Below are 14,355 nucleotides of genomic sequence, written 5' to 3'. Positions count from 1 at the left end.
TGATTTTTCACCACCTCTTGTGTGGTAGCTCAGCGCCGCTGGATGCGAATTTCAGCAACAATTCAATCCAGATCTACTGTAAATACTATACCCCCGGATATATAAACATCTTACTAAGTATAGTAAAGTGCCTAGTAGCCTTGCCAGCCTCTACCTTGTAGAGATGTAGCTCTCCATGATTTCGGTCCCGGAGGAACTTGACAAGATGCATCAGGAATTATTAGCAGCTCGCTGCGTCAAGAGCATTCATCGCTGTGCAGAAGATGATGGTCTTGGTGACTGGCAATCTGTATATTTATCAACATGAGGGTTTTACTGAGGCACGGTAAGACCATGCGGCTTTTCTTCTACTCGAACATGATTTCTGGCTGAATTTTCACATTGAGTGCTTGGCACAACACACGGCCATTATGTCATTTAAATTTTCAGCCACAAAGCATCCCAAAATGCCCGTGAAAAGCGGATTAATGTCTATGTCATACGTATGTACCCCATATTGCCCGCTTGGACTATTCGGTATTCGGTATCCAATGACCGGGGTTCCGTGGCTGAATGTGGCAGAAGGCCGATTGCGGCCACTGAAAGCGACCTATCAGAGCTAAATTCAGCTTTTTAGAATTGAATTTGAAGCTGCGTTCAATGGCTGACTCTGCGCACGCCCTGCAAGTGCTCCAATCGCCACCAAAGGAAAAAAATTGCCAGGCACTGATTGACTCACAATCGCATCCGAAGAACCCAAACCTCTAAAAATCTGGACCTTTAAAACCACTCCTGCCACCCCCAATTGTAGCTGTGACGCTAGACAAACCTCGAATTGCATCTTTCCTACCAATTCATCCCTCCATAAAATAAAAACCATGTGTGGTACAGACGCCCCCGACGCCGCTGGTCCCGTGTCCAACGGGTCGCATGCCAGCAAGGCCAACCCAGCGAGCTCTCCATATCAGAACGTCAACGACTTCATCTCCAATGTCGCCCGATTCAAGATTATCGAGAGGTTCGTTCGTCTGAGACTAAATCCCGCTCTTGGGACTTTCTAGGCTAACCTAGCTCGTTTTATAGCACTCTTCGTGAGGGCGAGCAGTTTGCTAATGCCTTTTTTGATACTGAAACCAAGATTAAGATGTAACTATACTCCATTCTGCCCTTGCAGTCTCGATATCGTGAAGCACGTGCTAACTTTGCATGACAGCGCCAAAGCTCTGTAAGCCTGAACCACCTCGCAACTCACTTGGTCCTGCTGTTCCTTTCTGCACTCGTCCTATATGCTAACATCCCTACGGTGACGAGTTTGGTGTCGACTACATAGAGCTCACAAGTCCTGTGTCTTCTCCTCAGTCATATGAGGATTGTAAGACTATTTGCGGGCTTGGCCTGAAGGTGAGACTCAATCATGCATCGTTAGAGGTTGGACTGGGCGTTGAGAACTTGAGACTGACCAATGCCATAGGCCAAGATTCTCACTCGTATGTGATTCACTGAAGATGCGGCTATGAGTGAATGATGTGCTAACCATGCGCAGACGTGCGATGCAACATGGAGGACGCCAAGAAGGCCGTCGAGTGTGGTGTTGACGGCGTCGACCTCGTCATTGGTACTTCCAGCTTCCTACAAAAGTACAGCCACGGAAAGAGTATCGCTATCATCAAGGAGACTGCCCTGGAAGTGATTCAGTATGTCAAGAGCCAGGGCGTAGAGGTCCGCTTCTCTTCAGAGGACTCGTTCCGAAGTGACCTCGTCGACCTCCTTACTCTGTACAAGGCTGTCGATCAGGCTGGTGTTAACCGAGTGTGAGTTGTTGATAATATACGGCCTGGGTGAGCAAGCAACTGACTGAAAGCAGCGGTGTTGCCGATACTGTTGGAGGAGCTACCCCCCGAATGGTCTACGATCTCATCCGAACGCTGCGAGGTATGATTGGAACTAGTTCAAAATAGTGTTGATCGGAAGGCTAACATTAGAATCAGGCGTCGTGAGCTGTGATATTGGTAACCCTCCTTGGTTCTACACTTTCAACCCTGACTCTACTAACGCCGCGTAGAAACGCACTTCCACGATGACACCGGCTGCGCTGTCGCTAATGCTCACTCCGCTCTCGAGGCTGGAGCAACTCACATTGACACCAGTGTTTTGGGCATTGGTGAACGTAATGGCATCACTCCTCTGTAAGCTTTCGCTACACCGATGGTTAGGAGATTGGCTAACAGTGGAGGACAGCGGCGCCCTGATGGCTCGTATGGTTGTGACTGCTCCCGACTACGTTATTAACAAGTACAACCTTAAGGCGCTCAAGGAGGTTGAGGAGCTGGTTGCCTCTGCTGTCCAGATCAACATTCCAGTAAGACAATCCTCCCATGAGATTGACATTTCACAGTTTAGTAGGCTAACCTTTTGTTTAGTTTAACAACCCCATCACAGGATTCTGCGCCTTTACACACAAGGCTGGTATCCACGCCAAGGGTAAGTCGAATCATTATACGCTCATCACATTTGACCTTGTACACTGATAATTTGTTATAGCTATTTTGGCGAACCCTTCGACCTACGAGATTATCGATCCCGCTATCTTCGGATTGACCCGTTACATTTCAATCAACTCAAGAATTACTGGCTGGAACGCGATACGTGCTCGTTGCGAGCAATTGGGACTCAAGATGACGGACGACGAGGTCAAGGAAGTGTACGTTTGCCCCTTTCACATTCCATGGCCACTCGGCGGAGCGAACAGATGCTGACTGAGAGAATAGGACTGCCAAGATCAAGCAGATGGCCGATATCAGACCGCTTGCCATCGACGACACAGACTCAATTTTGCACTCTTACCACATTGAGTTACAGAAGAAGCAGGCGCAGCAAGTGTAGAGATTGGTGAAGGCGGTTTATTGTGCCATTTAGGGCTGAGGAGTTAAAAAAAAAAAGGAGAGATTTGCTAAAATGCAAAGGTAGTGAAAGAGAATCAAGTAGAATGCAAAGGGTAACAAATACCCTAAGATACAAACAAGCAGAAACAACTTTCAATGTTCTTTTGGTCTGCTTCATTATTGCGACGAGTGACAATGAGGGTACAAGGCCCCTTACGTAAGGTCTCCCGCCTCACTCGTGGCGGTACCTCAGCGCTGCCCTAGTGGTACCTTGGCTGCTTGGGTACCACCCAGCGTTGCCTCGCAGGTACCTCAGCGCCGCCTCAGCGTTGCCTCAGCGCATGGGCCCGCTGGAGAGAGACGCCGCTGGACCTGCGCAGTCAAGCCACCTGTGGCGGCAGCCCCGCGAACCCGAAAAACCCACCATGGTAATTCATCACGAAGCTCTGGCTCGACTCCAGCTTGGCCTCTTTTGCGACTCGCGTGATTGACCCTTTTTGCGGTGCTCGCTCATACAGACAGAGTGCCGTCCATTACTTGTCGAACTCCTCTACAACGTCATCTCCATTTCCATCTCCCTCAGAGCCGCCGTATTTCCTCAACGCCTCGCTCCCACGCCAACCATTTCTTGCCTGATCCTCCCCCCACCAACAATGTGTCGTCTCTCATAACCTGCCGATCATCCAATGTCTCAAGATCCTCGCAACGCCCTCAGCGCCCTTCTCAGGGCCGCTGATATCCAAGACCACGAACAGATTCTCAACGCCGCCAATGCCGCCATCAAGGCCGACAAGAGCGACTATGCCGCCCAGCACACCAAAGTCGTCGCTCTCCTAAAGCTCGATCGCTTCGACGATGCCCTCCGTGTCATCAGCGGCGGCGGAATCAAGCTCCAGGCCACATGCATTCTCGAGCAGGCTTATGCGCTCTACAAGACCAGCAAGCTGGAGGAGGCGTCTAAACTGATCGAGACCGCCGGTCTGGAGAAACGCAGTCTTCGTCATGTCGCTGCTCAGGTCGCCTACCGGGCCGAGAAGTCTCACGAGGCCGAAGCCATCTATCGGAACTTGCTGGATACAGACGCTGCCGGCGAGGAGAGCGACCTCAGGATCAACATCACTGCTTCCGTTGCTCAGTCTCAATGGCAGGGACTCTCGTCCTCTAGCCCCGAGTCCGCCTCCGACTCTTTAGAATCTTTTGAGCTGTGCTACAATATGGCTTGCCGCGAGCTTGCACGGGGAAACACGAGTCTTGCTGCTACCCTGTTGCAGCGCGCTGGTATCCTGTGTGACAACTCGGACGAACTCACTGAAGAAGAGAAGAAGACGGAGCTACGGTCCATCCGTGCTCAGCAGGCATATCTGTTTGCCAAAATCGGAAAGCTCAGCTCAGCTTTGGAAGTGTATGAGATGCTGGGCCCTGCGACGTGAGTATACAACAACTCCCGCCATCCTCTTCTACAATGATTCCAATTCGCATATTCTAATTATCAAACCTACAGTACCAATGATGGCCGTGACTTTGCCGTCATTACGCAAAACAACCACTTTGCCTTGGAGGAAACCGGCAACCCATTCGTACGCCAGCGCAAGGCAGAGTCTTTAATGGCATCAGCTGCCCAAAGCGATCTCTTTAACTATCAGGCCAACATTCTCAAGCGCAACAACCTCGTCATTGATCTCGGGGCCTACAAGACCAAGGGTGTCGCAGACAGAACAGAAAAGATCCTGAGGCAGACAACGCTTCCTTCGGCAAACTCGCAAATCAACGCTGCAGCCATCATCAACGCTGCTGCCCACACGCAAGGCTTAGACAGCAAGGAGGCGCTCCGCAAGTTACTGGCCGTGGCGGCTAAGCGTCCCAACGACGTTGGCCTTACCTTGACCATTGTCCAGCTGCAGCTTCAGCAGGAACAAGCCGGTGCCGCTCTGACGACTCTCACGGCTTTCCTCTCCCGCTTAGAATCTTCCAGGGAGGTGAATGACACAGACGTTCGCTTCAGCCCTGGTCTGGTTGCCCTTGCAGTCACCTTGTTCCGATCACAGAAGCGAGATGCCTCAGCCAAGGCAGAGATTGTCAAGGCTGCCCAGTACTGGCAGAACCGCCCATCCCAGTCGGTAGGATCGCTTCTTCTCGAGGCCGGAATCGAGCTCATGCGGTCATCCAAGTCAGACGACCTGCTGCTGGCGGGCTCGTCGTTCGACAAGCTATTCCGGGAACAGCAGGGCTCTGATGTGGCATCCGCCGGACTAGTTGCCGCCTATGCAGCGTCAGACGCGTCCAAAGTCAGAGAGCATGCCGACCGGCTGCCGCCTGTTCACGACTTGATTAGTGGCATCGACGTGGACGAGCTCTTTGCGGCTGGCGTGGCCGCCACCCCCGGCAGCACCGTCTCCAAGAAGCGATCAGCCACAGCAGACGAAGGTAACGCCGAAAGGGCAACCAAGCGACGAAGGAGAAAGCTGCCAAAGAACCTCGTCGAGGGCAAGGCACCCGATCCGGAGAGGTGGCTGCCCCTGCGCGACAGGTCGTCGTACCGGCCCAAGGGCAAGAAGGGCAAGAAGAGAGCCGGCGAGGCCACACAGGGAGGCATCGTCAAGGAGGAGGAGACGCTGGGGCTCGTTGGCGGCGGAGGAGTCAAGGTGGAAAAGGCGGCGGCGCCCTCGTCGAACAATAAGAAGAAGAAGAAGGGCAAGAAATAAGCTCTTGACAATAATATGCAGATGTGAGGTGGCAACATTGTATACATATGTATGACTCGGAGAGATGGGGGAGCAGGTCAGGGATTAAGGAGAGAGGGAGTTGGGACGGGCTTACCGAGACACATGCTATTTTTTGGGGCTGTTTTGGAAAAAAAGGTAAAAAGGGGGAGGGAGAAAAGAGATATCATAGGAATCTACATCATCTTCTCACAGCATCACCAATCTTCTTGCCGTCACCACAATAAGTAATAGCATCCATCTTTCATGGCATGGAACAAAACCAAATTTGAATTGTATTGAAATCATGTAGCTTTGAGCTAATCCTCCCACAAATTACACGCAACTATAAAATAACAAGAAGAAGAATCAAAGCTGAGGAGTTGTGGCAAATAGTCTATGCATGTGCTTTCGTATGGTATATATAGAGCATAATATAGTGTAAATGGTATATGTTATTTCCACGTGGCCTCATTCGGGATATATAGCCATACCGCTGTCAAATAATTAAAAGAGAGAGAGAGAGAGAGTAAAAAGACGTAATAAGAAAATAGGGCATTCGGGGGCTCAAAATCAGGCTTATTGGCTTCAACAAAAAGGAAGAAAAAATGAGTGTGACAAAGTTAGTACGCGTATTGTTGCTGTTGTTCCCCCTATCAATGGGTAATGTAAGAATAAATAATGAAACACACACAAGGAAATAATAGAAGAAAAGAGACGCTGGTGGTTGGTTACTGGTGCCAGCCCCCATCATGGTCAAATGTAAAAACCTCCTTTTTTTTTGGTTCGCCATTCACACAACCCGTTCCCTGCAATACTCGCTAAATAGACATACATATTTCGCACCCTCTAAAACAAAGAATTTCTGACCATCGTTTTCTTTCTATCACTTCCAAGTTCAAGTTCATGCATTGACCGCCTGAAGCGGAGGGTTGGGCAGCGATTCGGAGTCGTGTGTTGATGACGCCTCTGCCTCCTCGGCTTTTTCGTTGGCCGATTCTTGGCCCGGTGCCGGGGTTTCCGGCTTGTGCTCTACTCCCTCGTTCTCTTCCAATTCCAGTGTGGTATCTTCGTCCTCGTCTACAACCGACTCGGCCGCCTGTGCTGCTGTGCCTGCATCGTCTTCCTCTGTTTCCATAGGGGGCAGAGGCGATCTTCGACCGTCAGAGAAGCTCACCGCCGCCTCGCTTTCCGCATCTGAAGGGATAGCTAGCCTTCCGGCTGCGGACACGCTTCGCGCTGCCGAGTACTTCCGGTGAAGCTCGCGGAAACTTCTCGCCGTGGCCGTGCTGTGGCTCGCGGCGGATCCCCTCCGGTCACGCGACACGCTTTGCTCCAATGGAGTCTCAGGTACGGAGTAGAAATCGTCATCTTGCTCCTCGCTTAGGATGGGAGAAGCCGGAATGTCGGTTGACTGCCGGTAGCTCTGCTGCTGCTGCTTTCGAGCGAGAATCTGCTCCTCGTTGTTTAGGACCTGCAGCTCTGATCCCAGTTGGATGACAGAAGCCTTCTTTCCGTGGACAACAAAACTTCCCGTTCCTCGTGCCAGCATACTGTCGCGGACATTGTCCTCTGACGATGCCGCCGGACCCGCCTCCCTGCCCCTTCTGCTGCGATGATGGGAGAGATGACCAGCACTCTCCCGAAGGGTACGCTGCAGACTGCGTCGAATCTTGCTTCTCTCGAATGGGGTGCCTGACTCGCCAGCTTCTCCAGCCGTGGACGTGATGGACTTGTCTGACGGATCCCTGCCTACTCTTCCTTCCAACAGGCCAGCCTGTTTCAGGAACTGTCTCTCCTCAGCGTCCACTTCGTCATGTGTGTGATTCGACTTGACAGAAGTTGCATCACCCTCTTCGTGTGGCTCGAGCGACTGCTGCTTGCTTTGCGTCGGTTGCACAGGAGAGGGGGCGATGCTTGAAACCGAGCCATGCCTGAGACTTCCAACGTCCACCTTGGGTGTTTCTTGCACTTCAAGCTGAGACAGCACTGCGCTCGTTGGTCGCGTCGCCGGCGGGGATGATGGTCTCGCCGGATCCTGCAACTCCAAGTTAAAGTCATTCTTGTCCGAGAAGAATTCAGGGTTATCTTCGACAAGAGGCGACTGAGGCAGCTTCTCAGACATTGCCTTGGATTGAGACTCGGGGCGCTTGGCTGCAACTGTTGATGGATGCGGTGCTGAAGACACACGACGCTCTTCAACCGAGGGCCGGATGTCAGTTGAGATCTTGCCCTCAACCATTTCTCCCTCCTCCTCTAGGTCTAGGGCCAGGATATCACGATGACACTTTTCCTTCCAAATCTCCATTCGCGCCCACCTAAGTTGCGCGGACATGCGAGCCGCGGCCAAGAGAAGTTGCTCTCTCGTCCTCGGCTGAACAGGTGCAAGTATCTGAAGGTGACGGGCATTCCTCAACTGTTCTTCCAGGGCCTTTTTGGAGTCCTCTATTTTGCGATCCGCCTCGGCAATCTTTTCCTGCATAAACTCTCGTCTCGCCAGCTGAATATCCTCTGCCATCTTGTGGTCGATGCGGCTCCTTGCGATCGATACAAGGCCAGTTGGTGTCTCGACAGTTTGCGTGGCATCAGAGCTGTCAAGCCTCCTGAAAGCTCGACGGCTGTGGCCGTCATAGGTGCCTCCAGCAACGCCGCGCATCTTGACGCCGGATGTCCTAAAGGCAGCGGCATAGTTGAGTTTTGCCAACCAGTCGTTGAGCTCGTCCTCATCATCGGCCAAGAGAACCTCGTCCAAGCCTCCCTGCCTGACGTAGATGAAGGCATTCTTGTGCTTTTTGTAGGATGTGTCCAGCAGAGCTACGGCACCCTTAGTAGACATGAGAGCATCTGGCTTGAATTCTTCCAGGGGGGGTTTAAAAGTAATGGGTATCCCATCGTGGCCGGCCTTAATATGGCTGTCATACTGATGCATGAGATTCTTGACCCAGCTAGTATTGCGGAAGAAGTAGAGCTGGGCGCCTGTCAGGATAGCTCCCCACTCCTGCCACGGAGACCGTGTCTTCCTCTTTTTGGCTTCTTTCCTCCACAAGAGACCGACTTTTGTGATTTTGATGTCAACAATGCCGGGTGCGTCATCTGGATTGTTCAGGGGCTTATCAGACATGAATGCATCCGGTCGAGACCTTGCAGAGACAATCTGTAAGACGCCGGTTCTAAAGAAAGTCTTTTGTAGGTCCTTCAGATTGAGGGATTGCCCCGTACCAAGATAATGATACTGGTCCTCCAGGGGAATAGTTGACTTCAGGTTCGGTCGCAGGACGTCCAGGTTCCCATCAATGATGAGAGTGTAAGGATCAAGCGGCTCCTTCGCAGCTCGCTTGGCAGGGTCGCCAGGAGGGGGAGGGAGGATCTTCCGCTTCGACTTGATGCTGCCGCCGTGGCGCTCGCTGTTAATGTCAAGGTCATCTTCGACGTGGATGAAGGGGGTATAGCAAATGTTGTCATAGAAACATTCGAGAATCTCATCAAAGATGCCCTCTCCGCGGGTATTCTTTAGGTAATCGGTCTTTTGCATCTTGTGCTTGTTATTCTTGTTGAAGACGTCGGTATGGAGGATGAGGAGAGAAAAGGCAATAAAGTATGCCTGGTCGGGCGAGGAGTAAATGCCAGGGTTGCACTCGTGGTAGCGGTTAGCAAATGCCTGTAGACACCTGTCTATCTGCTGTGTTTCTTTTGGAAGCTCAGCCTCCATTAGAAGCTTGCGGATGGCCATGTCCATAGGATCTCCGAAAAAGTTAAAGGTTCTCATGAAGCTTCTTAAAGCGCCTGTTGAAAAGGCATCAGTCCCTTTGGATAGCGCGGCGGCCACGACACCCCGGCTGACCATGCCTTCTATGCGAGCAATATACTTGGCAGGAGATTCATCCTCAAAGCGCTCTGGAAGAACTATAGTATCCCTCGGCAGCTGGAGTGAGTTGCTCTTGGAGGCAACGGATCCCGGCGTGGCTGGTGTGAAGGAGCCCTGCCGGCTAAGGTCGGAGTTCTGACGGAGGCGAGTCAGGCCAAGGAGATCGCCGAAGCTCTTGCGGCCGATGGAAGTGGATGTCCGTGTATTTGGAGGCGGGCCAAGATGTTCGTCGTTGGAGTCTCTACCTATGGAACTTAACGTGGACGATCTCCCACGCAGCAAGGTAGACCTATTTGGAGAGGATTGGTCGGAGCGAGGGCCGCCGTTTGCGTTGAAGAGAGCAATGGCCGGGTTTAGGTGAGGGCCGTGTTCATTCTCGGCTGGTTGAACGCTGGCACTCTGGGCTGAAGCTGGACGTGGTGTCGCCTCAACTCCCAGAGATGTAGTCGAGGATCCGTCTGCCGGAGTGCCCTTTTGCTGAAGGTGTGCGAAGGGAAATAGCGGCTCCGGCGGCCGCTTGTTTCTGCGCAGCTTGAAGAAGGATGTAGATGATGCGGATTTTTTGGGAGTAGAGCTGAAGCTGGTGTGAGACACTCGATCAGTGGAGCTAACATCTGATCTTGAGGACTCGGATGGTCGAGGTGCGATGTTGAGCCCGGTGCCGGTGGAATCAACAGTCGTCTGGGTCGAGGGCCGTGGCGATTGAGGCTCGGGATCGTCTGCGACGCTCAGCGAAGGCCGTCCTTGTTCGTTCATGGACTTTCTAGGCATGGGTTCGCGGTGATGGTTAGATAGAGGATCGTTACGAGGGATATCGGTGGACCGTCGTAGCATTGAAGCCAGTCCTAGGCGGGAGGAGGACTTCTTCAGGTCTTTCGCTTCCATGGGCATGGTGGGAGCGGTGGTGATGATGGCAGGAGCTAGAGGAGCAAGAAAGGGAAGAGTCAGTCGCCATGATGTCTCGAATGACCATACCAGGGAGAGCGTGGGGTGTCAATCTCGGATCTGGATCTAGAAATAGATAGATATGGAGATGTATCTATAGATCTAAAACCTTGATCTGAATTTGAAATTGAGGGGGGAAGTAGAGGGGGAAATGGAGGGGACGGAATGGGACGGGGGGGTTGGTTTACGTCGAGGGACAGGAGGAGGCTTCTCGGCCGCCTGCTTAACCCGGAGAGACAGTTGCGAGTCGGAGGCATTTCGAAATCGGAGGACGGAGAAGCGGCGGTGCTTGTTGGACTGCTGCTGGACGGGCGGAGTGGTCGGACGGTCGAGCGACGAGCCAGACTCTCGGCTCTGCGGTCGTGAGAGAGGCATGGCAGCCTCGTCTTCGGGTTGAGGCGGCGGCGGCAGTTCGGGGACGTCGTCAGAGGCCGGCGCAAAGGCAGTGGTGAGGCGGCGCATGTCGGTCTCACTGGCCATGTTGCCGCGGCGGCGTAGAAAAGGCATGATGGCCGATGGTCATGGTCTGCCGCCGCTGGAGGCTCCCGGTGCGGCCGTACGAGAGTGTGACCAAGGTTCCGTCCAAGGATCCAAGGTTGTTGGGAGGGCTAGTAGCTAGCTGGATGCGCCAGGCGCGTCGAGAAGGGGCATTGAGCGAGGGAGCGGCAGAGGGTCGAGACGAAGTTCTGCACAGACAAGACGCACAGGTGCAGCCGGCGGGAGATGAGATGACAAGACAAGACAAGACGAAAAAGGGCCCAGGGGAGGGGGTTTGGCAATCAGCACAATATCGACGCCATTCTGGAGGTGCTAGACTACAGACAGGTAGAGATTACTCGTACAGATTACCTGACATGGGGGTTGGCTTCAGGTTGGCCTTTGGTGAAGGGGCTCTGGAGCTAAAAGTGTACGCGCGTGTACTCGGTACCGCTCTCGTCAATTGGCCCCAAAACGAGCGAGCGCTGCTACCTGACGATACAAGCGTGAGGCTGATGCCGCCTGTGGATCCGCACGTCCAGAACACTTGCAGAATATTTGATGTCTGGTGCTTACAGTGTCCGTTGCACCATTTCTGGCTGCTAAAATAGAAGCTCCAGTGCTCACTTCTGCAGTGATCTGATCTTTTTTATGTCCGAGTGCCACGGTTGCTGCTGACAGGTTGTGTGGCGGGCATGACAACAGCCAGACGGACGCTACGGCCTGGAACTAAGTTTTGTGCAGCCCGCTCGGAGGGAAAATCCTCGTGCTCCATTGTCATTGATGGACATTTTGCTGCGTACGTACTGTATACCTTATGGAGTATACAAGCAGTGCAGTAATCCCGCCTCGAGGGATTGATTCAAATTACTATTACGAGGCCTCGCTGCTTCAATCCATGTCTTTTTCATGCATGCGCCCCCCCCCGGAACCAGCGGGCTTGTCTTGTCTGTGCAAAAGCCTCTGCGTACATGTACGTGTACCTGCTACCCAATAGAATCCGTACCTGTACGAGTAAGGCAGAATAAGCTACAGCCCTCTGCTGCTCTGTATCCTGCCAAGCACGTTCCGACACAGCCCCGCCATCAAGTACCCAGTACCTACGGGGCAGCGCTGCTCCTGGTAGCTGTGCACCACTGCGCGCAGCACGTCTACAACGGGATCCGGTCCCCGCTACTCCGTATATTCTCCGGGGGGCTCCATGTCCAGTTGGTGCCCAGGCCTTAGCGGTAGCCGCCCGCTGTTAATGCGACTGACTTGCTCGTAACAGCGCCAGGTTGCCAATGTCAGTGCCTGGAGCACCGCCTTCGCCCCATCAAGCTTCTGTCACCACCACGTTTAATGACCTTCATGTTTGACTTTTTCAACCGCTTCCATCTGCTAGCCTCAGGTACTCGTACCTCGACAAGAGTCGCCTCATCCTCATCCTCATCCTCCAACCAGCGCCATGTACAGTGATAATTAAATATTCTGCTTCCATTTTGATATCCAATTATTTTTATTTGATCGCCATCATTTCATTGACCCCACCGAGCCGAGTCGCTCACCAAAGCCGAGATGAAGCCAACGGTCGCGGCCTTGGTGGCCTCGTTGGCCCTCCTCGGCCCAGCTTATGGCGCTGGCATTGGGCATTCGGGAATGCCCTCGCACTCTCAGAGCCACTCCCAGAGCAATCGAAACGACCTGTTTCCCTTCCTCACCAAGCTTCGCGATGGCGCTATTGAGCTCATCTTTGGCCGCCATCCCTCCAAGGCCGCCCCCGCTGCGCCCAGATACTCTCACTCGCGATACGCCAACGAGCTGGTCTTGCGATTTAACGTCACCACTACCGCCGATGAGGCCGCCCTCGCCGAGGCTGCCGCCCAGCTTTTCCTCGATGTGTGGGCTTTTACCACTGAATTCGTCGACATCCGGCTGCATGCCAAGGAAGTGCAGCCGCTGCTCAGTCTTCTGCCTCCGTCCCTACGGGCATCGCAATCAACCCTGATACCGGATCTGGCCGCTGCAGTGTACCAGCAAATGCCATCAGCTAAGAGCAGCACTTTGGCTCCGGAGGGAATTAGTTGGGCGCTGTCGGAGCCGCTGAGATCTGTTGATAATCTCTTCTTCCAGGACTACCAGCCATTGCCCGTCATCGTCCGCTGGATGCGTCTGCTGGAGGCCATGTTTCCATCATATGTCAAATTCATCTCGATCGGAAAGTCGTTTGAAGGGCGAGACATTCCTGCCCTCCGCGTCGGTGTCCCAGAGCTCGCCGACCCCAGCAAGCCGCGAAAGATGATTGTCGTCACCGGCGGTCTTCACGCCAGAGAGTGGATTTCAACGAGCACTGTCAACTACGTGGCTTGGTCATTCATCACATCGTTTGGAAAAGAACCAATGATTACCAAGTTTCTGAGTCACTTTGACGTTGTCTTCATTCCAGTAGTCAACCCCGATGGAGTTGAATACAGCTGGGAGGTCGACCGTCTGTGGCGCAAGAACCGACAGCAAACAAATCTGCGCTTCTGTCGCGGCATGGACCTGGACCATGCCTTTGGCTTCGGCTGGAACCATGCAGAGACCCAAAGCGACCCATGCTCGGAGAGCTATGGCGGAGATAAACCTTTCCAGGCCACCGAAGCCGAAGTGCTTGCCCAGTGGGCCAGAAACGAGACCGAGAACAATGTCAAATTCGTCGGACTGCTGGACCTCCATTCGTATTCGCAGCAGGTTCTCTTCCCCTACTCATACACATGCTCCACCGAGCCTCCTAACCTCGAAAACTTGGAGGAGCTGGCCATGGGGATTGCCAAGGCAATTCGCTTGTCTAACGGAGAGTCGTACTCGGTCACCTCTGCCTGCGAGGGTGCCGTCGCTTCCACGGACTCTGGCGACCGCCACCCAGTCTGGCCTCGCATCGAATCAGGCGGCGGGTCCGCCATCGATTGGTTCTACCACGAGCTGGGCGCGCACTTTAGCTACCAGATCAAGCTTCGAGATACGGGGAGCTATGGCTTCCTCCTCCCCAAGGAGTACATTGTCCCGACGGGAGAGGAAGTGTTTGACGCGATGAAGTACTTCGGAGACTATCTTCTGGGGAACAACGGCATTGAGAAGACGATTGGGAACATGGAGGAGATTGTGAATCTGGAATTCGACGAAACCCAAGAAACATTTGCAGAGCTTCGGCGCCGCAGATTGCGAAGATAGCATCTTGCGGGAGATGGACAAGATGAGACGTCTTTTTAGGGTACTCTGCTTCTTCTTCTTCTTTGCTTCCGTCGCCTTTTTTGGTTTTTCTTTGCGCATTTTGATATCCTGTATAATAATTAATTGGCACATGACGGGGGGAACCGTCCAGCTCACAGAAGATGGAATGTGGGCACATTTATTTTCACACAAACACACAAACGAGGCACACACGCCCTAATCGTCTACGAGGAAAACAGCGATCGTGAATCGAGGTAAAGCAGTTTTAGGGTAGGCGAGGGATGAGAAGCGCCATCATGACGAGCGCCACAGGAAG

General features: G+C 53.1%; 4 protein-coding genes across 4 annotated transcripts; 3 read left to right on the top strand and 1 right to left on the bottom strand.

The window, feature by feature from the left end:
* Positions 1-649: 649 nt before the first annotated feature.
* V8C40DRAFT_249617 (homocitrate synthase) lies at positions 650-3,012 on the top strand. The gene is made up of 13 exons (XM_083216799.1): positions 650-997; positions 1,063-1,125; positions 1,193-1,204; positions 1,284-1,380; positions 1,451-1,466; positions 1,523-1,790; positions 1,844-1,911; positions 1,968-1,988; positions 2,042-2,165; positions 2,218-2,338; positions 2,400-2,460; positions 2,521-2,680; positions 2,748-3,012. Exons 1-13 carry the CDS (start codon positions 858-860, stop codon positions 2,860-2,862), a joined length of 1,266 nt encoding a protein of 421 aa, XP_083071771.1. The 5' UTR covers positions 650-857; the 3' UTR covers positions 2,863-3,012.
* A 291-nt stretch (positions 3,013-3,303) lies between these two features.
* On the top strand, positions 3,304-5,969 carry V8C40DRAFT_249615 (signal recognition particle subunit SRP72). The gene is made up of 2 exons (XM_083216798.1): positions 3,304-4,287; positions 4,363-5,969. The coding sequence occupies exons 1-2, from the start codon at positions 3,548-3,550 to the stop codon at positions 5,561-5,563; spliced, it is 1,941 nt and encodes a 646-aa protein (XP_083071770.1). The 5' UTR covers positions 3,304-3,547; the 3' UTR covers positions 5,564-5,969.
* V8C40DRAFT_249614 (Arf family guanine nucleotide exchange factor SYT1) lies at positions 5,866-11,206 on the bottom strand. Its single transcript, XM_083216797.1, has 2 exons — positions 10,559-11,206; positions 5,866-10,345 (listed from the first exon to the last, which is right to left on the bottom strand). The coding sequence occupies exons 1-2, from the start codon at positions 10,875-10,877 to the stop codon at positions 6,465-6,467; spliced, it is 4,200 nt and encodes a 1,399-aa protein (XP_083071769.1). The 5' UTR covers positions 10,878-11,206; the 3' UTR covers positions 5,866-6,464.
* Positions 11,207-12,156: 950 nt separating this feature from the next.
* On the top strand, positions 12,157-14,321 carry V8C40DRAFT_48152 (M14 family metallopeptidase). Its single transcript, XM_083223023.1, has one exon. The coding sequence runs from the start codon at positions 12,405-12,407 to the stop codon at positions 14,037-14,039; it is 1,635 nt and encodes a 544-aa protein (XP_083071768.1). The 5' UTR covers positions 12,157-12,404; the 3' UTR covers positions 14,040-14,321.
* Positions 14,322-14,355: the final 34 nt, after the last annotated feature.

This window comes from Trichoderma camerunense (genome assembly GCF_050948025.1).
Source record: "Trichoderma camerunense strain CBS 138272 chromosome Unknown V8C40scaffold_12, whole genome shotgun sequence".
Classification (NCBI taxonomy): domain Eukaryota; kingdom Fungi; phylum Ascomycota; class Sordariomycetes; order Hypocreales; family Hypocreaceae; genus Trichoderma; species Trichoderma camerunense.
Note: the sequence above shows the minus strand (reverse complement) of the source record. Positions and strands in the feature narration are given on the sequence as shown.